General features: G+C 43.5%; 1 protein-coding gene across 1 annotated transcript in view; it reads left to right on the plus strand.

The window, feature by feature from the left end:
- Nucleotides 1-2139: 2139 nt before the first annotated feature.
- Nucleotides 2140-25281, plus strand: part of LOC140908615 (guanylate cyclase soluble subunit beta-2-like) — a 36657-nt gene continuing 13515 nt past the window's right edge. The window contains exons 1-13 of the mRNA XM_073336545.1: nucleotides 2140-2207; nucleotides 2707-2780; nucleotides 6476-6570; nucleotides 9186-9346; nucleotides 10134-10233; nucleotides 13449-13645; nucleotides 14204-14318; nucleotides 16905-17008; nucleotides 17938-18154; nucleotides 20179-20499; nucleotides 21584-21732; nucleotides 22252-22398; nucleotides 23908-24062. Of these exons, the coding sequence (XP_073192646.1) occupies nucleotides 2205-2207; nucleotides 2707-2780; nucleotides 6476-6570; nucleotides 9186-9346; nucleotides 10134-10233; nucleotides 13449-13645; nucleotides 14204-14318; nucleotides 16905-17008; nucleotides 17938-18154; nucleotides 20179-20499; nucleotides 21584-21732; nucleotides 22252-22398; nucleotides 23908-24062 (1838 nt within the window). The 5' untranslated portion in view covers nucleotides 2140-2204. The remainder of the gene's footprint in view (nucleotides 2208-2706; nucleotides 2781-6475; nucleotides 6571-9185; nucleotides 9347-10133; nucleotides 10234-13448; nucleotides 13646-14203; nucleotides 14319-16904; nucleotides 17009-17937; nucleotides 18155-20178; nucleotides 20500-21583; nucleotides 21733-22251; nucleotides 22399-23907; nucleotides 24063-25281) is intronic.

Consider the following 25281-nt stretch of genomic DNA (forward strand, 5'->3'; position numbering starts at 1 on the left):
TCAGTGTGTGTGTGTGTGTGTATAGATGCATAAACACATACACTACTCATTTTTAATGTCCTTAATTCATAAATGTTTATTTGGCAGTTTCCAATTTACTTTAGTTCTTTAAGTGAGTTTCCTCATTCTTCCAAGGAGATTTCCCTTTGAAATGAATGCCTGCGACACCACAGGAAAAACTGGAGACATCAGCAAATCCTGTCTGAGCTGCTGACCAGGCACCTCACCACTCACGTTGCTGGGGAAGTGCACTGGACATAGTAAAGGCATTTTTAAAAGTGATTTTGTGTTCTCAGGGAAGAGAGTTGGATTAAAAATAGGGAACCGAGGAAGGATTAAATCCTCAGAGTTTAATGTCGAGATGAGACTCAGCCACAAGATTCATCCCTGGCTCTGCAGTTCCCCGAAGTCCAGAGCCAGAGTTTTAATTGAGACAGTTATTTTGATATGGGAGAGGCCTAGTTAGCTTAAGAGCCAAACTTCCCAAAAGTTTTGGGGCTGTTCAAATCCAGGGTTTCAGTCTGGGCTTCCTTCTAATTTAATATATGAAGAATTATGTCCTTGTTAAAAAACAAAAAAATTACTATTGTCTGCAACTCTTGTGCCATGGGGAATGACAAAACGGAGAAGGGGATTGATGGCAAATAAAATACCCTGTTTTATTTACAAGACAGCTGTAGCTTAAGCATCCGGTTAGTTATTTAGACTGATCCATCACATTAAAGTAAAAATGTGGTAGATCAATCCAGATACCTAACTGATGCATCACTTTTAATGCAGTTTCAAAGATACAGGGCTGGTTTTTGTCCTCAGTTCCAGTGGGCTAAATCTGGAGTAATTTAATTGTGTCAAGGGAATGGAACAAATGGAATACATCCAGCAAGAGCAGAATTTAGCCAACAGTTTCAGCCATTCAGTGCATTGACATTACACATTTAGGGCCTGATTTTCAAAGATATTTAGGTGGCCAGTGGGAGTTTCCAAAAGTGAGTAAGCAGGTTAGATGTCTATCTGCATCTTTAGGTATCTAAATACCTTTGAAAAGCTGAACTGTAAGACCAAATCTAGAGCTAGCGGAGACAGATGCAATTGCATTTATACCCATGGGATTACACTCACTGACAACAGGTTTGATTCAGGCCAGAGCTTCAATTGTCAAGATGGCAAATGCAAGTTATGTGAGCAACATAATGCTAACAACAGCCTATCCTGCAGCGTTGTAAGATTTCTACTCCCTTTGCACAAGGTTCCTGCTGATCACCCCATCCCTGTAGGGCAGCTATTTCTTACTGATGCGCCCAAACAATAGGGACACCTCAGGATAAGCAACACTTCTTGGAATGACACGGCAATATTAGAAATGCTGCTGCTGTGACATTCTCAAAAGTGCCTCTGGCTGCATCTGTTCATCATTCATAAACTGTATTGTCGGACAGGGGGTGCCTGTACGTGGCAGCATGGCATTTTCGATGGACATTTTCCTGGGATAAGATCTCATCACTCATCTCTTCCCTCGTGGTAAGATTTCAAACTTGTTATTTCACATCCAAGTATGATTTAAGGGGCCAGAGTCTGATCTCTGTTACGCCAGTGTAAGTCTGGAGTTATTCCATTGATATGGTGAGACGAGACAGAGTCGAAGGAGAAGTAGACCCAGCGTGGACCAGAGTAAGGGGAGACTGAACGTACTGTCTTTGCAGGCACTCACTCACTGCTACCTTTGGTTATTGCATGGTACTTGGATATTAGGGTGACAGGCATTTCTAAGGCACCTAAGACAAATACAAACAGATAGCACTGATCCCTATCTGGAGAGGGCTTAAACGAGTGATCAACAAACTCCCTGAATCTGTAGTTCAAGTGCATTGTATGAGAGGCTGAGCCCGTGGAACAGTTTCAGAATTTTACATTAGAATAGTCATTTCCACCTCAGCCTAAGCACCACTTTTCCTCTGATTACCTCCATGCTGGACTTTCTGCGCTGTAATGCAAAGCTCTGTTTGGAGAGGATCCATGGCCAGGTAAATGATTAGTTTCTGATTTCCCTGTGGATCTTTCTGTTTTGTGTGCGATGGGCTCTAGACAGTCCAAGTTGATCTGTTAAAAGAACCAGGCTCTCACTGCTGGTGTGATGAAACAACTCACTCACTCCAGCACAACCTAGAGCACCTGCTCTGCACACTCGGCAAGCAGACAGCAGCACCATGGTAAGTGTCTTTCAGCATTACTCTTCTTTTTATGTTCAATACCTAGTTTCTCAGATCAGATTTAAACACTAACTATACTGTATTTTACAACTAAAATATATTTGTCTTTCAATCAAGTCTTGAGGCTGACATAAGCGCTGTTAATTTCCTGCTTTCATCTATCCTTTAACCATATCAGTGCTGCATGATCCAAAAGAATTCAGCGTAACTGAAAACAATGTTCTGTAACCATTCTTAATTGCACGCTGGCTTTAAAGTTTAGTTAATATGTTTTCTCTATGGAAACAAGAACTACTGCTGTGTAGAGAACAAGTCTCGGGGAGTTTTGCATGAAGGCAGGAATGAGCAGTGCTATTAAATAAACAAACTTAACAAGAAATGGGGGAAAGACATAATTGTTTCCCCAAAGGGGTTGTCATTTCATTTTACTTAACCAGCCCATTAAGGGCTCTTTTCCCATGTTCCATTAGGCATAATGCTAATGTCTTCTCTCCCATAGTACGGATTTATCAACACCTGCCTGAAATCTCTAATTATAGAGAAATTTGGTGAAGAGACATGGGAAACACTCAAGTAAGTATTTGATCCTTTAAAAAGAGCAGTACTGATGACTTGGGTCTTCCATCATGGGAGCCAAAGAGGATTAAAATTTGATTGTGTCCTGTTGACCATTATAAATACAATTCAGGCCCACACAGCTCTATGTTTCACTGCTACAATTAAGTATGAGCCGAGCGTGCCAAATTCTGGGCTGAGTTACATCCCCGCTGCAGCTGAGGGAGTGGTGTTCAGCATAAATCAGAACAGAGTCCATGAGAGGCAAATTCATCCAAAATGTTATTTACTAACGCCAGTGGAGTTACACCAGAGAGCGATTTGTCCCTGAGACTCAGAATGCCCTTCCCTTCTGCCACCTTAACCTTCTCCCTCCGGTAGTTCATTTCTAGTATATCATAATGTCATTTATCACATATTGTAAAACTAGCCCCACGTAATTTCAATGGAAGCACGAGACTTGGTTTTTTACCTGTTGGATTAGGCAACAATAAAGAAGAACATAAGAATGGCCATACTGGGTCAGACCAAAGGTCCATCTAGCCCAGTATTCTGTCTTCTGACAGTGGCCAATGCCAGGTGCCCAGAGGGAATGAACAGACCAGGTAATCATCAAGTGATCCATCCCCCTGTCGCCCATTCCCAGCTTTTGGCAAACAGAGGCTAGGCACACCATTCCTGTCCATCCTGGCTAATAGCCATTGATGGACCTATCCTCCATGAATTTATCTAGTTCTTTTTTGAACCCTCTTATAGGCTTGGCCTTCACAAGATCCTCTGGCAAAGAGTTCCGCAGACTGACTGTGTGTTGGGTGAAGAAGTACTTCCCTTTGTTTGTTTTAAACCTGCTGCCTATTCATTTCATTTGGTGACCCCTAGTTCTTGTGTTATGAGAAGGAGTAAATAACACATCCTAATTTACTTTCTCCACCCCAGTCATGATTTTATAGACCTCTATCATACCCCCCCTTTTTATAGCTTAAAGTGAGCCACTTTTCATGTTGTTTTATGGACTTTCCACAGCCTTTCCTCTTTTGTGTGGAGGAAGAGCGCCAGAGGCGCCAGAGTGGTGGACAGGGGCAACTCTTGGAGCATCAGACCACTAGAGTTGTGTGGCCATGGGGTAGGGAGCGAGGAGCCAGGACTTCTTGGAGCCAGTGCAGAGACACAGGGTCTCCATGCAAATGGTCCTGCTGTGCTGGGCCTCTAGCAGATCTCCCAAGGTCTAAGCAGATGCTGGGATATTTGTGACTAGGGAGTGGTGATCACATCTTCCCCAATGGAATGAATGGGAAAGCCTCCATAATGGAAATCTCATGCAGGTTACCTCCATACAGCCCTATTTCATAGCTAGGAGGAATGGTCGTGCTATGAGATTACAAAGAATAAATGTATAATAAGGGAGAAACACTCACAAGCTTTACAGCATATTATTAAGAGAGCTCATTACCTTGTCTTTGGAAGTGGTCGTGTTCATGAGGAGTACTAAATTATAAAATACCACAGCAATGAGCACCATAGAAATGCCTATACTAATGGAAACATTAATAGTGAGTTCTCACACTTGTAGTTTCAGAAATGATAGATCAGGTGGTTGTTTGTTAGGTGGTTTGCATGGCATGCACTTCCATTCCCTTGAAAAACATTCACATTGACCTGAAGTGCTGCTTAACCTAATATTAAGATGAGACACACAGCCAAATTAACTTAGTTACATAGGTGTAAATCTGGAGTTATTTACACTGCTGTAACTGGGAGCAGAAGTTGATCTGAAATAATAGACAGGGCTCTTGATGCAAGTTTGAACTATCACAATTTGCACAAAGATCCAAGAATCAACTTCTTGGCCTCTGATGCCTGCTCTAGCAAAACAGAGTGTACTGTGACATTTGCAGAGTTTTTTTGGCTCTCTTCAGCACACACACATGCTTATGTTGGGTCTCACATACATCATTGTCTAAATCTGGCAACTCCTCTTATGTTGGGCTGATAACAGTTTTATCGTTCAGAATTTACTTGCATTCTGCCTGCAGGCCTGCCAGAAATACCCAAGTTAGTCAGACTGTTCTCCAATTTTCCACTATTAGCTACTAAAATGGTTTTGCTTTAAAAGTTCGCCACACAGGGCTCATACACAATAATGCTAATGCATCCTGTGAAGTGATACAATGCTCTAGAGATCTCCCAGTGCAGTGGATTACTGTATAGCAGTCCACAGAATAGAGGACCGGAGACACGCTTAACACTCTGGAGAATGAGCGGAAAGAGGCGGAACTAGCGTGAACACTAATCCATGAGCCCAAATAAAGCACTGGAGAAGCTTGAAAGACCATTAGGACAGGGACTGTCTCTTTCTCTATTGTTTGCATAGAGCTGAACATATGTATGGTGCTCACTAAACCAACAGTAAAAGTCAGAAACGCAAATTAAACCAACCCTTGGTGGCTGGGTGGGGAAGAACACTGAATGCACTGGGCATGTCACCAAATCTGACTGATATCATAACTAGAAAGACAAGTCGGGTGTGGGAATATCTTTTACTGACCAATTTCTGTTGGTGAGACAGACAAGCTTTCAAACTGCACAGAGCTCTTCTTCAGGGCTGGGAAAGGTACTCCCAGTGCCTACTGCTACTGGCTGATTTATGGAGGTGAGTGATGTTAGGTCCTGTTTACACAGGGAGCTTTCCCTAAGAGAGAAAGGCTTGTTGTGTGGGCTAGGATTGAGTAGACATAGGTTTAAATCTCATCCTCTACCAGAGGCTTCTTATGTGACTATAGTCAAATCACTTAGGCCAAGAGCTTCCAAAAGGCACTAGCGATTTTCAGTGTGCAACCTGAGACACCTGAAAATCAGGCCCCTTTGAAGTGTCTTTAAATTCGGCACCCAGAGTGTAGAATTCCTGAAAATCTTGTCCTTAATCTGTGCCTGAGTTCCCCACCTATAAAATAAACAGGATTATTATCTTCTTCTCACTCTTTGTCTATGCAGGCTGCAAAGTTTTCAGGCCAGGCACTCTCTCTTACTATGTGCTTGTACAGTGCCTGGAACAATGGGGCCCTGATCTTACTTAGGGCCACTAGCTGCTACTGTGATACAAACAGTCCCTAATCATGGTAGCTAATAACATATTTTGAATATAGTAATTGTTTGTTGGTTTCTGCATTGTTTTCTTAACCAGAGCGGCCAGGGATTGCCCTCTCCTCTTGTCTCCCCCCACCCGAAGAACAAGCATCTAGCTGTGCACTGGTGAGGAGAGGGCCTAGGATGAACTGGCTTGAAGCCCCTTCTCTAAAATATTAAGCATTAATAAAGTTTCCTTCCTCACTGAGCATGTGATTATCTTCTTCCACCCGCTTTCAAGTTTTAATAACCAGACTTCTTATGGCCAGCACAGAGGAACTCTTCCCTTGCATTCAGGTTCCCCTCTGTGCTCCTTCAGACCCTGCTCCAGGAAATTCTAGGCTCACGTGCCAAGGAACAATTGGGAGCATTCAGTGACTTTCTGCTTTGCTGTTGCAGTTTCTTCTTGGGGACTTGCTCACATAACCATATGGAGATTTGGAAAATGCTGGAACCTGCTTTCTCGGTAACTCTGGCCTAGTTTCACTGTATTCAGTTCTGTTGATGGATGGATTGGTTTCAGGCAGTGACCAGTCTGAGTGGTTTCCCTTCTGTGTTATCATAAATCTTAATTTTCTGGGTTTTTTCAGAACACAGGCAGAGGTCCAAGACACCTTCATGACTTACACTGTGTATGATGACGTTATTACTCTGAAGCTGATCCAAGAAGCCTGCAAAATCGTGGGTAAGGACTGCTCATTACCTGATTGCTGGCTTATTGAGCACTGACCATTTACTCAGTGCTCTTCACACTGATACTGTCCCTGGCTGGCCAAGAGGCCAGATCATGGCAGTAACACAATGCGCCCCCCACTGGATGCACTGTGGAGCTGCACTATACAAGGGGAAGCTCTGGTAGGGCTTATGCAACATCTCCTGGGGGCTGCATAGCATGAGGAGTGTGCAAGGTGTGTGGTCGAGAAGGATGAGGCAGCGGGTGCTCCCTTCTTGCCCAGCTAGCTCTGGTCCATGGCCCAGCCCTCTCCCTTTGGAGTGCCTGGCTAGGGGTGGTAGGAGCCCTGCAAGTCTGGTAGCTTTTGCGCTGAGCCTGCCTGCTGCACATTGCTGCATTTGCCAGCACTTTGTAGCTGATTGTCTCCGAGCACTGAGTGCTCCCAAGAGCAGCTGCGTTAGGGGCCAGCCAGTCCTGTGGAGCTTTTCCATTGCGCTGGGGCTGAGAGAGATCTGCAGCAGTTTGTTTACAAAGGGCTTCCCAAACTGAACCTTGCTATTTGTTTGTAGAAGCGGGAAGTGACCCCATAAATGCACTTGGAGGCTGGAGATCAGTGACCTCCAGGAATCCCCAGAGCTGGCCCCTTGTTATCTCCAGCCTCCCACAGAGGATACCCCAGTACAACCCTCCTGCTTACATTAGAGGGCCTTGGAGATGTCCCTGTGGCTTTTCCAGAGAGAGGCCGTTGTTGGGGATGGAGGGGAGAGAGGACGACTGGAGGAAAAAGGGCCACTGGCTTCTCAGGTCTAAACACAAAGCTTTACCCCCATCTGCCCAAACCTTCACGAGAGCTGTGACTCCGAGGTTCTTGACAAGTGAATTTGTGATGAGATGTGAGGCTTTCACACATCTAAGTTTTGCAAGCGTTGTTGACATGAGACACTGATCAGATGGTACACTATTCTCTTGGCATTTGGATAAGAGGTGCTATAGAACAGGGTGGGCCTAGCTGGCCGGTTACTGAACACTACAGTCCCAAAAGAGAGTCATCTCTCTCTCTCTCTCTCTTTTTTTTTAAATGTAGAAAAATTCACTGCGATCCCTGGTCTAAAGCATGGCTGTTGCAGGCAGCTGTATTGGGATGTAGGATTTGTAGCATGGTATTAACCCCAGGAGTCAACATGGTCTTAAATTACTCCATCCTGATACCTCTTATCTGTTTTCCTTGTCCACAAAAGAGCTGTTTTACTCTTGGGGATTAGGGAATCCACAGCTCTGTTTAGTACCAGCCTTGACAGTACGGCTTAATCAACATGGCAACAAACACAGGGATATTAAGGAAACAGTGGCCTGATAAAGTGGAGCGCAAGCAGCATAAATTAAATGAACTAGATTCTAGAGCCTGATTTCAAACTCATTTACCCTAGTGTAAACCAGGGTTAACCCCACTGAAGGTAATGGATTCCACCAACATACACTGCAGCCAACATTTTCTGCTGTGGGTGTGGCCATAATGCCTCTTTGCTAGCTTCATTAAGGTTTATTTAAAGTCAAAAATAGACATAGCTCTGAAAACTGTTCCCACCAGTAGATCTGGGTGCATAATGGATCTTTTGGTTCACTGACGTCTCAGAGTAGGTTGAACCAAATATGAGAATTTTGAAAATTTCTGATGAATTGAAATGTTGGAAAAAATGTCAAAAGCCCAATTCAACATTTTTTGTTTCAGTTGCAGGTATTTTAACAAACGCAAAGGCAGATTAGATCCACAAACTAGCTAGCGGAAGAGGAGGCAGTGGACTCCTAACAAGCTTTAGCCCAGGAGTAAAGGCACTTTCCCGGGATGTGGGGAAACCTGTCTTCAATTCCCCCTCTTCCTAATGTGGAGAAGGGATTTGTAGTCGGGTGGCCTGCATTGCAGGAGTAGCTCCCTAACCATCAAGCTATAGAGTCCTTCTCTTTCCCTGGCCCAATGGCTATTTATTGTCATTCACAGTGGCAAGTCATAGTTATTTATGAATAGTCATTGGGCCAGGGAAAGAGAATGACTCTTTAGCTTGGTGGTTAGGATAGTCACCTAGGATTTGGGACAACCAAGCTGCAGTCCCTGCTCTGTTGATTATTTACAAAAAGTGGAACAGGAACGACAGGGAGACCCATAACAGTGTAACCCACCGCCTAGGGTACTCTCTTACAATGTGGGAGATACAAGTTCAAATCTCTTCTTCATATCAGGCAGGGGAAGGAATTGAAGCCACATCCAGAAGAGAGCCCTAAGCACTAGGCCATAGCTTCTAAGGAGAAGCCAACCACTTCTTCCTCCATCTGTTTTGTGACTCCAGTCGGAAACATTTTTTCAATTTTTGGTTCCATCGAAACAATCTGGCAAACTCGACACAAATTTGCAAATATCTTTGGGTTGGCCAAAATGGCATTTGTCAGCAAATAAACTTGTTGCCAGAAACATTTTCATCCAGCTCTACCCACCAGATCATAACAATTTTTGTAATAGGTCACGTGGGGGCCTTGGCCATTTGCCTGTGTCCGTTTCAGACCTTAAAGCTTGGGTCAGGTCACAGGGTATAGATAGCATTGCACAGCTGTAAATCCGAATATCTTTTACACAGATGTGTCAGAAGACGTAGTGCTGAAACTTTTTGGAGAATATTTCTTTACTTTCTGTAAGATGTCTGGCTATGATCGAATGCTACGGACTTTGGGAGGGAATCTAACCGAATTTATCGAGAATCTAGATGCCCTTCATAGTTACCTTGCATTGTCTTATCAGGTACTGTCTTCTTTCTGTGGATGTAAATTGCTCCGCTCCCTGGCCATTTTTCTAGTTCTGTGCTTTATGGAAGAAATCCTCTCCCTACCATCCTGCTACTGTAAGAAGATGGGGAATCCTCCCCATCAGCCCACGTGCTGGCAGTGGAATTGAAAGTCTCAAGCTATTCCACCCTAAAGGGTTTTACAAACCCATCTCTGCATGGCATTGCCAGATCCTCCAGCTTTGCCCTTCTCGTGTCCACTCTGGTCCATCCCAAGTCCCCTTGGAGGTAGCCACCCTGGAAGCCCCAAGGGAGCTGTACACCCCTCTCTATGTTGCTTTCCCAAGGCTTACCTCTCCCCTTTGCAACAGCATTGCAGTGGTTCCTCTGCCAAAGGAGTGTGCTTCTATGTGTTGGAAGGATTTGCCCCTAAATGCCTAACAGCAGGTTTGCAGGTACAGTTGAGAGAGTTCAAAACATCCTGTGGCCACCTCTGGTTCTTGTGTTCACTAAAATGGCATGGCAATGATGGAATGTGCCGAACCTACCCCAGCATCCCATGAACAAATACTCAGAGTGCAAAACCAAAAATCCCTCAAGCAAACAAGAGACAATGCCCTAGTCCAACAGGTTAGATTTTTTTTTCATGCCAGTTTTCAGTTTGCTGATAAGTCTTTATGTCTTTGAAGTAATTGATGAAATAGTGGGCCAGACCCTCAACTGGTGTAAATCAGCATAGCTCAGTGACATCTCTAGGATAGATGACTATGCAGGTAGACTGAGGTCTCTCGTCTCCTTACTTAGGAAATGAATGCACCATCATTTCGCGTGGAAAAGAGGACCGACGGGGCAATGTTACTTCACTACTATTCTGACAGGAGAGGCCTGTGTCATATTGTCCCAGGTAAAACCAATATTATTTCATAATGGCCATAGTGTGCTCTCAGATATCTGTCACTCAGGGCTCCCTGGGACTTCAGCACTTTGAGTCCTCACCTTCAAGGCCATGTTCAGCTTAGTTCCTGCATCTCTCTGCTCCTCTCTCTTTTCCCTTTTGAAAAGTTAGCCCCTTCATGCTTTTCTCCATCTGCACGTTCCTCTTCTCCTCCTTGAAACCCTTCCTTAAGACACGCTTCTTCCAAAAGGCCCATGACTCTTAGTACTCCCGTATAATGAAGCATTAACAAAAGGATGCTGGAATATTTAGTTTAAAAGGGAATTAGACAAAAATGGTGGGACCAACAGGACATGTATTGAATGCCACCAGTCACTTTGTTTTCCATGTTGCTTTAGCAGTACATTGTCTGTCTAGATTGTAAGGTGTTTGGGGCAGGGACCTGTCTTCTTGTTTGTAAAGTGCCTTATGCTGTTGTGTGCAATTGCTTACTTACCTCGTCCAGCATCAGATACAGCCGTGCCTCAGTTTCCCCTCAGCAACTGGATAGTTAATGTGGTTTAGCCTGCTGGCCAAACTACAAGGGCTTCTACAAGAAGATTACAAAAGTCCAAAACAAAGGGTGTGTGTGTGTGGAAATTGTCACATGGTTCCTGGCCTACAAATGAATGAATTATCTTAATTATGGGCTGAACCAGAACCAGGGCCTTACTTAGTCTGTAGGCTCCCCTAAAGGGCCAGCATATCTAATGACAGTGCTCTATAAATAATAAGAAGAAAACATTTCAGTGCTCAGCCTCAGCTTCTGAATTCAGATGAAGCAGCTTCCTTTCCTTCTGTTTTAGCAGATCATCTCCAGTGCAAGTTGGTGGATCCATATTTGGCTGCTTAATATGGGAGGGAGGAGACTAATGTGGGACTGAGGTGGGCTGGAGATACAACTTCAGCTGTGAATCCATCTCCAAATTTCCCTAGTCTCCAGGTGCTCAGATTGAGGATTCTGGTCTAGAATCATCTCTATTTTGTGAGAGTGGAGATGGTCAGAAAATAGGTTTTCTCCCATAGAAATGCTGACGTGGTTTCTCATGCCCCTAGTTTCTTCAATGGGCCAGGGTCCCTGGCTGGACTAAATCTCCCATGATACACCATGGTCTCTCCTCTTGCTCTCACCTCAGTGCATCATGGGAGATGTCCACCTGATAGAGGAGAAAAGAACCATGAGGCATCCAAACTACAACTTCCATGAGGCACTAACGTGGCATGGAGCCCCATCCAGTCTGCCTGACTCCAGTCCTAGGCTTTATTGCTGAGACCACCCTTCTTGGCTTATTTGGTGCCCTTCAAAGACAGTATTTGGACCCTCCAGGGTTTTTATGTACTGTTATGAGTTGGGTTAAACCTTGTTCCAGGTTGCGTTAAAACTGATGTCTGAATTGACCCTTCACTTGAGACGGTGGAAAGAGACAATTAAGGCAGGTGGGTTGGGGACACCTAAAACAAGGCCTAATAGAGTCTTCCCAGAAACTAGCCCCAGCTGGGTGGAAGCAGCGCTTAATTTGTAATGAAAGAGGTGCTGGGGCTCAAGCAATTAGGTGCGAGGGCTCAAGCAATTTTTTTACATTCACAACTGATGCAGCAAGCCCAGAGGTGCCAGGGCTATGAACTGTCAAGCCTAGAGGTGCCATGGCCCTGGCACAAATTAAGCACTGGGTGGAATGTTCCACTGGATAATAGTTCCAATCAGATGAGTATGTGAAATAGACAAGCTGGGGTACAGACACAGAACAAAGTGACAGACTATGAGGCAAAAAGCACAAAAGCAACAGCCAGTTGTGTGTATGACCTGGGAAAAAGCTAGAGATGAGTGTTTTAGATCTGGTGTTGGCTAGGGAGGCTTGGAGCTGTAAGTTAAGAAACTATTCTTTTGTTTCTGGTTCACCCTGCATTTGGAAGAGCAGGACCTTTCCCATTGCTTGTAAATAAGCAAGTTTGCATCAAAGAAAATACCAGACTCCATCATCAGTTTCTGCCCCCAACTGGCACATCCCCATGCCTCTGAACTTTGATTAGGTGCTTGGGTAGAAAATTGACAAGAGCCTTAAGCTGTTTCTCCCCACAGAGAAGAAAAGCACAAATGCTTGAGGGATGACAATTTTATGAGTTGGAGCATTCCCTAAGCTTCCTGTCAGGAGATCCTTTCAGAGCAGCTGTGGGGCTCCCTTCCTCTCATGGAAGGAAATTGATGGGGGCCATAGAGTGTGTGCAGGACTTTAGGTTTGATCTATGTGCAAAGTTGCACTGGTTTAACTAAAGGTATATTTTTAAACTGATTTAGTTAAACCAGTGCAAACCCCTGTATGGACACACTTAATTTGATTTAAATCTGGTTTATAACTGGTTCAGCTTGCATTGGTAAATTGAAAAACACCTCTTTAGTTAAACCACTGCAATGTCTATATTTAGGCCAGACCTGAAGTACAGGATCTTATGAAGTGTGTAAGTCCCATGTCCCACCCACTTTTGAAGAGACAGTAGTAATGAGATACTGGGGTTTTAAAGGGCAACATTGTTTCCACATGTGGGAATCAACATGGGCACATATGATTATTAGTTTGTGTGTGTGTGTGTGTGGCTTTGTTAACTTGATAAAATCCAAATTGTTGCAGGGTCACACAACTGGTGCCCAGCGACTACTAGGACGGGGACTCTATAAATACCACAGACAGACAGACAGAAATCTGAATAGATCTAACATGTCAGCTGAACATTATGCTCATTGGTTTACATTGGGGTAGGACACTCATTTTGCTTTTTCCTTCTAGAAACAGAACAATAAAAGTTACCTTTACCTACAAGGTGCACTTTATGAACAATTTTAACTCCAGGCCAAATTCAGAGTCAGAGACTGATCTCAGTTACACTGGTGTAAATTTGGAGGAATTCTGCCTACACTGAAGTTCTTTAGGATTTATGCTGATATAACAGATTCAAGAATATGGTTTTCAGAATCACTGATGTCAGTGGGTTTGCAGCAGTGAAAGTCAATGTAGAATCAGGTTATAATGTTACGTTGTATGGCATCTTTCATACCAATATATTAGAGTATAAATAATACAATTGTGGAGATTGCTGAGAGGTACAGCTTAGGCAAGGAAGAAAAGAGATACGGAGCCGAAGAAGTTTTGCTAACACGAATAGGTCACCATATAAATCTTCTGATTCAGGTATCATAGAGTCCGTTGCCAGAGACTTCTTCAACAGTGAAGTGACAATGGAAATTCTTACTCAGAGTGAAGAAAAGGAGCGCACTGGGGAAAAGGAGCATGTGATATTTCTTGTTCTGCAGAAGGCAAAAAGGCCAAAGAGAAAAACCAAAAAGACAACAAATCCAGAAAGCGGAGACTCCCACAAAGATAAAGAGGTGCAGTAAATCATGTATGGAAATGAGGGAGGTTTACTTCCAGTTTTCTGTGCCTGTCCGGTTTCTCTTAATTTACAAGAGATATTTTTAAGGCAAACAATCCACACATTCTCCCTTTCAGTTTAGAGCTGGATTGAGGATGGTGAGTCTGAGTCTATCTTGCTCCTATGTAAAATGAGGGCAAAGTGGATGTATTTCACGGAGGAGTAAGGTCTACACCAGGTGCAAGGCAGTGGGGCATCAGGCCTGTAAAGCTCTGGATAAGTCACAGGTTAGAGTTCACGTCTGAGACTGAATAATCAATTAAAGAAATAATAATTTAAAACGATGTGATATATTGTATTTGAGAAAGAGCACGTGATCATGTAATTAAAGACGGCCTGTGCACAATGAAGCAAAATGAAGGTTATATGTGCAACCTTAGCTTTAGCATTTCCTGTCTTTTAAGTGCTTAACAATTCAGCCTTAATGTTGTCTTAATATAGTGTGTTAAAATGGACTGTCTGTATGAATGGTTCACACACAAACATTCTCCTCTCTTTGACTGCTGCTCTCCAGAAGGCACTAGACGTAGCTTTTCAGACAACGAAGGAGAACTATTCTGCTCTCTTGTGCTGCCCAGAAAAGAAATCCCACTGGGATATTGTGAAAAGTGTTGTGAAATTTGGGAAAGGTGAGTGTACTAACCTCCGTTACAGTGATCATAATGAGATATGGGGCTCAGCTGTGCAGACAAATGGACACATTCCCAGGAGGATGGCAGCCTGTTGGATATAAATACTGGAGGCAGTAAAACAGTCCAGATGATATCACTGATTTATGTACGGATAGCAGAGTTTGGACTTGGTGAGAGGTTTTCTTCTTTAAATATGATCAGACCATAATTTGCAATTACTTTATTTGCCCCAGACACTTTTCTTCATTTTCATTGATGTCACTTGATGCCTGGGTCTCTATACTCATTGTGGGACTTTTATGATGTTTTTTTCCTGTTTACATTATTTTAAAAATACTATAGTGCAATGGGACTGGCCACTCAGCCATAGGGGCTGGACCTAGAGTTACTGGGGGTGCTACCACACCCCCTGGCTTGAAGTGGTTTCCATTATAGACAGGCTTTACAGTTTGCTTCACTGGTTCTCAGCACCCCCAAAAATTTTTTGAGCATCTCTGCACGCAGGAGACTGATAGAAGCATGGAAAGGCTTTCACTTATAGGGGTGTTTTTGCGGCCAATGTGAAGAGACTTGATCCCAGTCTACTGTCCCGGTGTGAAGTGGCCACACCACAACAACCACCGGCACAACCTTGCAGGCAGGCTCTGAAGAGAAGTCAAGGACTGGAATAAACAGGAAGAATTAATTATCTTCCTACTTTGGCAGGGTCCCACCCAGGTCAGCTCTGAGGTACTGTTGGGTAGATTATTTTACTGCTGCCCACGCTGTACCTGTTCCGTGGATAAACAGAGGCCCTCGTTCTCGAGGACTGTGAATATGGCACCTTACAGCATGCCATACGCACTGAAAGCATTGTGAATGAATTTAATGACCATGGCAGTGAGGCAGTAATGCCGCTTTAGCCAGGCACAGTAGGGGCAAGGGCTGTGCACACTCTCCGTATACCGCTCTGCCAGCACACCGCTCTCCTGGCCTGTACCACATTGATACTCCAGTCTAGCTACTCTCATAAGTCAAGCCAGCTAATTGTGCAGCAATTTTTAAAATGTGCACTGCTGGTAACTAGGATGAAACTGCCCATCTTGTTCGCCTTTAAGTCAGGATTTGAAGAGGGGAAAGGCTAATGTGCTAACCTGCTCCCCCGCCTCCCCCCCTCCACTCCTGCTCCATTCCCAGCTGTGTGGCGGTTATAAATGTCTGGGAGAAGCTGTGTGGTTCCAGTCTGAGCTCTTTCACTGACAACTAGAAAAACAGGCCATTAGTCACACTTCGTCATCTGCAGGATTCTAAGCACCCCTTCCAATTGCTGCTGCTGCTAGCTGGCCAAATGCATTGTTGACAATGTTTCTCTGTGCTATCCAAAAGGTTTTGTTATGAAAAAATGTTGTATCAAAAATGACTGAAGTAGCCTTCAGCATTACACAGTGCAGCTTTGTATAGCAACGGTAAGGGTAGTTATGGTACTGTGGCCAAGCGCTTTGTCAGCATTTTCTTCACAGACGATAGTTCAGGGGGTTAATAGATTGTCCATAAAACACTGCTGTGGGCAGAAACTTGGCCTCTGAGGTGACTTTTCCGTTTGATAGCGACTTTTTTTCTTTAATTTGGGAAATTAAAATCCATTTGGCCAGTGTTCATTTATAAGTGACTGTGAGGCAGTGAAGAAGCTCAAGCAACACACTTAGACACTCAATTCTCCTGTTCCAGCGAGCGAGGGCTTATGTTTTAGTCAAGGAAAACAAAGCACAACAGACAGTTTGGCTCACATTCTCAAAGGTATTTTGGTTCCTAATTTCCACTGATACCAATGGACACTGAGAGCCTAAATACCTTTGGGGCTCTGGGCCTTTTTGTCTAGATGCAAGGACCTGCTTTCTCTCAGGCAGTCTCTGACTTCCTCTTCATGCAGATGCCTTTTTTGGTTTGTGCCTGGAGCACCTATGTAAGACTGTTGCCAGGATCTCTGCATTTGCAAGGGACAAGGTAAAATTTCTGCTTATTGTCACAGGGATTAAGTAATGAAGTTCAGCCTATTTCAGGCGATAATAAAAACCTCATCATTAGACTGTGCTTCTCTTCATATTAAAATAGATTAGAGCTGGTCGAAAGATCTTGGATAACATTTTTTGATGAAAAATGTCTTTTTGATCAAAAAAACTGTGAAAAAATTTCCATGTTTGTTGAAATCTTTCAGGGTTGTTGAAAGTCTGACAACATACATATTTCTGTCTTTTTGACCAAAAAAAAAAAATCCACAATAAACGTTGATGAAACATAAAAAATATGTTCATCAAGGCTTTTCACAGAAAATAAAGATACGTTTTTGACCAACTGTACAGCAGAGTATGATGGACTGAGGGCAGTGCTTAATTTATGCCAGGGCTGAGCACCTCTCGGCTTGCTGCATCAGTTATGAATGTAAAAAATTAGCAAATTAAGCACTGACTGAAGGGGAGTTTTCCAAAGGCAGAAAAGGCATGTATGCTCCCAACTCCTGTTAACATTCCATGGAATTTTGGTGCCCAGATTCCATTTGTGCCTTTGAAAGTCTCCCCCTTATTCCTTGTGTTTGTTTTTTTGCAGGGAACCTGTCACATACTTTTGACCCAGTTTATCCAGAGAGGCTTTGGGTGGAAGAGAGAACATTCTGCAATGCTTTTCCTTTCCACATTGTGTTTGATGAAGAAGTAAGACAGCCTCCCTGGTCGGAAGCTTGTAGCTAAAGATGTTATGGCAGAGAAAACAATCTAAGGCCTGGATCCTCAGCTGCCATGGACGTCATGGAAGCTGGCGTTAGACTGATTTACAGCAGTGGAGAATCTGACCTTAATTGTTCTCTCTCTTGCCTTATGTTGGAAATGAAGGAACATCACATTTTGTCTTGATATTTGCGTGTGTATAATTAAAATTAGAATTGACAAACACCTGCCGTCCTCGTCAGCGTTCCCACTGGCCAATGGTACGTCAGGACGGTGTGTCTGGTATCCTAGGGGCACCCATTGTTAACCACCACGAATCTCTGTGTTGGGCTCTCCTGTGCCATTGCTGCCTGCCTCCCACATAGCTGTGCAAGAAGTACTACTTAAACTGGGCTAAATACTGCTGAAGTTACATCATTTTACCCCATTGAAATCTATGGATCTGGGCATACGGATGAGTTCAGATCTGCTCCCAATGACACCTGTGAAAAGATCTGACTTTATCTGTATGCCCAGATCCATAGACTTTGCCCCACCCTCAGCAGCTGTGGAAATGCTAAGACTGCACATTTCTTGAGCTCCTGTCATCTCACCTTGAGTCCTCCCAGCCCTAGGTCTCTATCCCCTCCTTGAACTCCCTAAGTTAGTTTCTACTGGGCAGGGGTGGGGAGTGGGCTCAGACAGACTCAGGCTAGAAGCTTGGACTCTGAATGTGTGACTCCGGATGCTACCCTGAGCAGTCTTTCTTGAGATATCAAAGCGGTAGCCCTGGTCTCAGACTAGTGAGGAGCTGGACACATATTTACTCAATCCAAAATTAAACAGGTTTTAAAATACCTTCTCCCCTCCACATTCCTTTGTTTTTGAAAGAGTTTTTAGCTTTAACCCAGGTTTATGATTTTCCTTCCTGTCCTTAGCTAAGGATCAAGCAGGCAGGTGTGAACGTTCAAAAGTTTGTGCCAGGACTACGGCGACCAGGGGGCAGAGTGGATAAATACTTTACTGTCATCCATCCACAAGTTACCTTCACCATTTTCAGCATAAGGAAATTTATCAACAGTCAATTTGTCCTCAGAGCACACAGAGAAATGTTGCCTGACTCACGGAGAAACCAACCCATGCTGAAGCTCCGAGGTACTAACTTATAGCTGCTTTTTACTGCTGCCCAGCGTGTGTGTGGGATACTTAGGCAGAGAGGAGTAGCTGAAAAGCCTGGAGGTTGAATTTTCTTAACTATACGTTTACTTTTGGAAAACTGGGCTACATGTCCCCCAACTAATAGCTAGAGCATGGTTTATCAAATCAGTCATAGTGTGGAGCAAACCTTAGGGAGAGTTTCTCTCGTAGGCCACTTCCTGTCCCAATCAAGCTCCCAGTCAATTTGGGACTATTTAGAAAAGCTGGACGAGCACAAGTCCATGGGGCCGGATGCGCTGCATCCGAGAGTGCTAAAGGAGTTGGCGGATGTGATTGCAGAGCCATTGGCCATTATCTTTGAAAACTCATGGCGATCGGGGGAAGTCCAGGACAACTGGAAAAAGGCTAATGTAGTGCCCATCTTTAAAAAAGGGAAGAAGGAGGATCCTGGGAACTACAGGCCAGTCAGCCTCACCTCAGTCCCTGGAAAAATCATGGAGCAGGTCCTCAAGGAATCAATTCTGACGCACTTAGAGGAGAGGAAAGTGATCAGGAACAGTCAGCATGGATTCACCAAGGGCAAGTCATGCCTGACTAATCTAATTGCCTTCTATGATGAGATAACTGGCTCTGCGGATGAGGGGAAAGCAGTGGACATGTTGTTCCTTGACTTTAGCAAAGCTTTTGACACATTCTCCCACAGTATTCTTGCCAGCAAGTTAAAGAAGTATGGGCTGGATGAATTGACTATAAGGTGGATAGGAAGTTGGCTAGATTGTTGGGCTCAACGCGTAGTGATCAATGGCTCCATGTCTAGTTGGCAGCCGGTGTCAAGTGGAGTGCCCCAAGGGTCAGTCCTCGGGCCGGTTTTGTTCAATATCTTCATAAATGATCTGGAGGATGGCGTGGATTGCACTCTCAGCAAGTTTGCAGATGACACTAAACTGGGAGGAGAGGTAGATACGCTGGAGGATAGGGATAGGATACAGAGGTCCCTAGACAAATTAGAGGACTGGGCCAAAAGAAATCTGTTGAGGTTCAACAAGGACAAGTGCAGAGTCCTGCACTTAGGACCGAAGAATCCCATGCACCGCTACAGACTAGGGACCGAATGGCTAGGCAGCAGTTCTGCAGAAAAGGACCTAGGGGTTACAGTAGATGAGAAGCTGGATATGAGTCAACAGTGTGCCCTTGTTGCCAAGAAGGCCAATGGCATTTTGGGATGTATAAGTAGGGGCATTGCCAGCAGATCGAGGGACGTGATCGTTCCTCTCTATTCGACATTGGTGAGGCCTCATCTGGAGTACTGAGTCCAATTTTGGGCCCCATACTACAAGAAGGATGTGGAAAAATTGGAAAATGTCCAGCGGAGGGCAACAAAAATGATTAGAGGACTGGAACACATGACTTATGAGGAGAGGCTGAGAGAACTGGGATTGTTTAGTTTGCGGAAGAGAAGAATGAGGGGGGATTTGATAGCTGCTTTCAACTACCTGAAAGGGGGTTCTAAAGGGGATGGAGCTAAACTGTTCTCAGTGGTAGCAGATGACAGAACAAGGAGTAATGGTCTCAAGTTGCAATGGGATAGGTTTAGGTTGGATATTAGGAAAAACTTTTTCACTAGGAGGGTGGTGAAGCACTGGAATGGGTTACCTAGGGAGGTGGTGGAATCTCCTTCCTTCGAGGTTTTTAAGGTCAGGCTTGACAAAGCCCTGGCTGGGATGATTTAGTTGGGGATTGGTCCTGCTTTGAGCAGGGGGTTGGACTAGATGACCTCCTGAGGTCCCTTCCAACCCTGATATTCTATGATTCTATCATTCTATCATTCTATGATTTCCCCCAAAGTGTCTCAGTGTTTTGGGGAAAGTAATACTGCACGTGTCTGAAAAATTAACCTTAGCTGAATTGTTTGTTAATTTTATCGTAGACTCATGTATAGGCTGGGAAAGCTTGCAGGCAGGGAATATGTAGGGAAGTAAATCAAAATGTGTTGGAACTGCTTCATGCCTTTCTATTCAAAGGACAAATGATCTGGATGGAGTCCATACAGTGCATGATGTACCTGTGTTCACCAAAGCTCCGCAGTTTAGAGGAGCTGGAGGAACAAAAGATGCACATTTCTGACATTGCACAACATGACACAACAAGGGACCTCATTCTCCTGAACCAGCAGCGTCTGGCAGAGATAGAGCTGTCCAACCAGCTGGAGCGAAAGAAGGAAGAGCTCAGGATCCTCTCAAAGAACTTAGAGGCTGAAAAGAAGAAAACAGAAACCTTGCTGTATTCCATGCTGCCGAAACATGTAGCCAATCTGCTCAAGGAGGGCAAAAAGGTGGAAGCAGGTACTGGACTTTCATTATCACTTACACTCTTCAGGTTCAACTGGTGTGGCTGGCCTTAAAAACTTTTCAGTTGCCTTTATAATTGAGTATTCCATGGGCATTCCCTTCCCCAGTCACTGAATAAGAAGCTGCAGGTGATACCACCACTACCATTCTCTAACCCCAAAGGCAAAATTGTGCAGTTCTGAGAGGGTGAATACTCCATCACCAATCAAGAGCAGGGCTGGTTTCATGTGAGGGTAAGATGTGCACTTGTGGATTATATGTTCTTTTGATTTTAACCTGGTAACTGCTAAAACAAGAAAGGTTGATTTCATAAGCCCCATGTAGCAAAACACTTAAGCAGGTGCTTAAATTTAAGCAGGTGGTCAAACATTTGCCGCTGTATGAGCAAAAAACATTTGCCCATGCAAATCAAATAGCCATCTAACACTGCCTTTAACTTCTGGCATCTGCCTAATTTACATGCACCAATTTAGTCTGTGCCTCTAAAGCTGAACTTCTGAACTTTACTGCACAAAACTGTGAACTTGAATTTAGAGTTACTTAAACTCTTCACTGAAAAATGGATATTTTTAAAAACAAGGTGTAAAAGACATTCTGGGTCCAGTCCAGCAGTCTTAACGGGAGAGGGCTGTTCATAGTCACTGGGGTATTTGCATGGCTTTATAAGAGTACATTATAGGAACCATATTTTTTTAAAACACAGCTAATGGATTAGAAGAATGTTGCAAACAGATAGAAGATACAGCTGAAATGTGGCCAGCTATGACACTATAGCTTTAAATATTAAAATATTCAGGCTGGGATTTCAGTGGAGCCTTCTGAAGTCAGGTGCCCACATCCCATGGAAATTCAATGCAATTTGGGCATTTTAGGTTCTTAATTTTAGGCCTGATCTGATGCCCATTGAAGTCAGTGGGAGTCTTTCCATTGAGTTGTGTGTGCTTTGGCTCAAACTAGTCAATAGGATTTTGGTTGGCAGATTACAGAAATCTATTGTCAACTTTTATTATTGACGTAGTCAATAACAGTGGATGCTTTTATAAAGAAATATGCATCTCATATCTGCTTTCTCCCTCAGGGGAATTTAATTCCTGCACGATTCTCTTCAGTGATATAGTGACATTCACAAATATCTGCTCAGCCTGTGAGCCTATCCAAATCGTGAACATGCTGAATTCAATGTATTCAAAGTTTGATAGATTAACCAGTGTTCACAACGTGTATAAAGTAAGTGTTTCTGTTACTTGTGTTCAGTGCTGTTCTTTACTGCACTTTTGTTTCCCACATTTGCTTTTGTTTCCTTTTGTTTCCCACATTTTGTTTCCCACTTTTGTTTCTCACAATTCTAAAGAGAGGCTAAAATGTAGAAGAATGGCTATCACCACAACACGCAATTTGACTTATTGTCAAACTTTTGAATTGAAAATTTGGGGGAGCATCACACCTCCCTACTCTCCCCACCATGAAGATTCAGGAACTGAGAGTTTGTCACTGGAGAGTTTATAAAGTATATAAAACTAATGAAAAATATTTCATACACAGCTAGGCCCTAGATTCATCCCCAGTCCTGTGACATGATGAATGAATCCAACCCCCAGTTACTTCAATGGGAGAGCAAGGCACTCAGCACCTTACAGAACTGGGCGTTTTGCTTTCCAGTGAACTCAACAGGAGCCTTTCCATTGACTTCAATGGGCTTTGAATCAGGCCCTTTCTGACTACTGCATTCTTTCCCTTGTCTGTCAGGTTGAAACAATAGGCGATGCATACATGGTAGTTGGAGGAGTCCCAGTGCCTATTGCCAGTCATGCGATAAGAGTGGCCAATTTTGCATTGGGTATGAGAACTGCTGCCAGAGAGGTGATGAACCCAATCACTGGAGAGCCTATTCAGGTATGAAACAGATGAACTCAGTTTGATACAAAGTACTGCACTTAAGTGCTTTGCTGAATAACAGCCTAAGTGTATGAGTAGCTTTAAGCAAGAGTTTAAGTCCCATGCTGTGTTTGTACAGTGCCTGGCTCAATGGGGGCCTGGTCCATCACTTGCATTCTGAGGTGCTATGGTAATACAAATAGTAATGCATTTATGTGCTTTGCTGAATTTGGGCCTTTAGGCCTCAATCCTGCATGGTGCCGAGCACTAATCTGGACTTTAACAAAGCACTTAGGCACATGTTCATTGAGCAAGTCCATTGGGATCTGCTGTATCTTTATTGGCATCTGTGTCTGTACATAATTAGCAAGTCAGTTAATGGCTCCAGAACAAGAACAAAAGTAGTTGACCCTGATTTATTCCAACCTTGCCTCTCCTTTGTCTGAGCTGCTTAACACAGGGCAGGGCTGTGGCTTTTTTCCTGTTAGTTGAGAAAGTATAAGCCATTTTACAAATCATTACTGCACAACTATAAAAATGCAGTGTGAACTATTACCAAAAAGGACCAATTCCTAATCTAGAGGAGGGAATAGTATTGCAGAAAGAAGAATGCAGGGCATTGTCTATAACCAGTTTTTATTAGTATTTTCTTTGACAATAATTTACAGCAAAGCAGTGAGATAACAGCCAGTTTACAGAGGACAAAGCTAAGTGTGGGTAGATTGAATGACGTATGTCGTATACGTAGAGGTAAGGTTTATTCTGAGACACTGATGCAACTTCCATTAGGCAATGGGCTACTGTCCATTGGTGAAATTTAGCCCTTTGCATGGGATGAATTTCACCCTAGTTGAGCGGCATGCATCTGTTCTCTGGTGGAAGAGTGCTCTGGTTTGTTTTCTTGTTTCAAGTCTTATTACAGACCACAAATGCTGGTAAAAAGCTACACCTTTTACACTGGTCAATGGTTAAATCCCTTTGGGTATATTTTCAATATGATGCTACTGATGGGAGTTGTACCAGTTTAATTGCCACATGGCAGGTTCAGGCTTTACCTAGTAAGATGCAAGATAAAGTTCAGCCCTGGTGTGAACAGGTGCCAATTTCCCACTGAAATCAACAGGATCCTGTGCCCACTGTATGCCTGGATGGAACTTGCCCAGCTATCCACCCAGTCTGGCAGTGCCGGAAATAGAAGCGTGCTATACAGAGAACAGCAGAAGATGCGGCCAGTCCTCCTTCCATTTCATTGTTTGCTGAATTGTAATATCAGCTCCTTTTTCTGGAAACCCGTAAGACAATTTTTTAGACTTGCTGTACCTTAAAAGCAGAGTTTCCAAAATATACTACACATATTGTCTTCAATGGTCTTTCTAGCACAGCTACTTAGTTCCCAGAATGGGGGAGAGACTGCTCAGTACTATCCAATGGGGCGGTGGATGGGGATGGGCTGCTGACATCTTACTGATGATCGCAATGAAGAGCCAATATGATTTTCAAAATATCATGTTGGGTTTAAACTGACAGATCAGAGTTGGGATCCACACAGGACCAGTTCTGGCTGGAGTGGTTGGTGAGAAGATGCCCAGGTATTGCTTGTTTGGAGACACTGTCAACACAGCTTCTCGGATGGAAAGTCATGGACTTCCTAACAAAATCCATCTCAGCCCAACAGCGTTCAGGTAGTGTCAAAAGGTTAAATAATAATGAGACCCCAAACAACCCAGAATTCTTTTCCTCCTTCTCTTCTGCTTATAGCATTAATAACACAAATAGTTTCTCTGTTGGATGAGAGCCAATGTAGGCATAGAGCACCACTCCACTTAGCTCACAGTACTTTTCAATCTGGAAACACACATGATAAAGTTTCATTTTCACACTTACTAATAATCTCAGAACAACACTGAGGGATACAGTTTAAATCTGAGTGACTAAACTGTGACGCAGCGGTGCCTGTTGCTCAAGCAACACCCACACAAAGTGCCTGTTTACAAGCACTTTGCACACACAAGGTTTGATTGTGGCATATAGTCACAGCTCTGCAATGACAGCGTGAAGAAGGTGCGGTTCCCAACTAGGAGCTTCTTTTCAGCCACACTGCCTCTCAGAGCAACAAGTAATTTACATGAATAGCTTTTTAACATGGCAACACTTTCTGCCCCAAAATAATAAATAAAGTGTCTTACCTTTCATTGCTACCCCCAGCAAAATTCTTGTGGTATTTAATGACAGCTTTTTCTGAGTAAGAGTTGAAGGATTGGGTTGACAGTCAACATAAATGTGATGTTATGGACCATAATCATAATCCAGTCTACTCTCTTCTATGCATGAAAACCAAAGAGGTTCACAATCAAATAAATATCTGAAGTCCCAATCCACTTGCATTACCCAAATACCCATCAGGATTTTTATGCATTCAATCCAAGAAGATTTTTCTGCCAGAAACCAACAACAAGCAATTTGTGGGATGAAGATATTTGCTTGTTTTAATGTAACACAGGAGAGATGCTATCAAATAAGCTAAACAACTAGGGGATGTTTAACTCTGCATTCTGCATTCCTGATACAAATTCATGTGTGGCTTCTAATTAAATATGGAACTTTGGAAACTCTCGTGATGAACATTCTCCATTTGAAAGACTCAAAACGTCCCACCCTGTCAATAATTACTGTAAAGAACAGTTATAATCTGAAATGTAACTTTATACAAATGGCACTGTCTTAACTAAACAGAACTGCTCCCTCTACAGTACATCCTCAGGAACTCACTTGCTAACTGTACTAACCAAGTATATTCTATTCCTTTTCATACTGGAGAGCTAACCAGTTTCGGTAGCGGGAGCTGGATTCCTTTCTGACTCATGCATCATCAGCAGATTCGTTACATTTCAGCTTCCAAAT

The sequence above is a fragment of the Lepidochelys kempii genome, chromosome 1 (genome assembly GCF_965140265.1).
Source record: "Lepidochelys kempii isolate rLepKem1 chromosome 1, rLepKem1.hap2, whole genome shotgun sequence".
Lineage (NCBI taxonomy): Eukaryota > Metazoa > Chordata > Testudines > Cheloniidae > Lepidochelys > Lepidochelys kempii.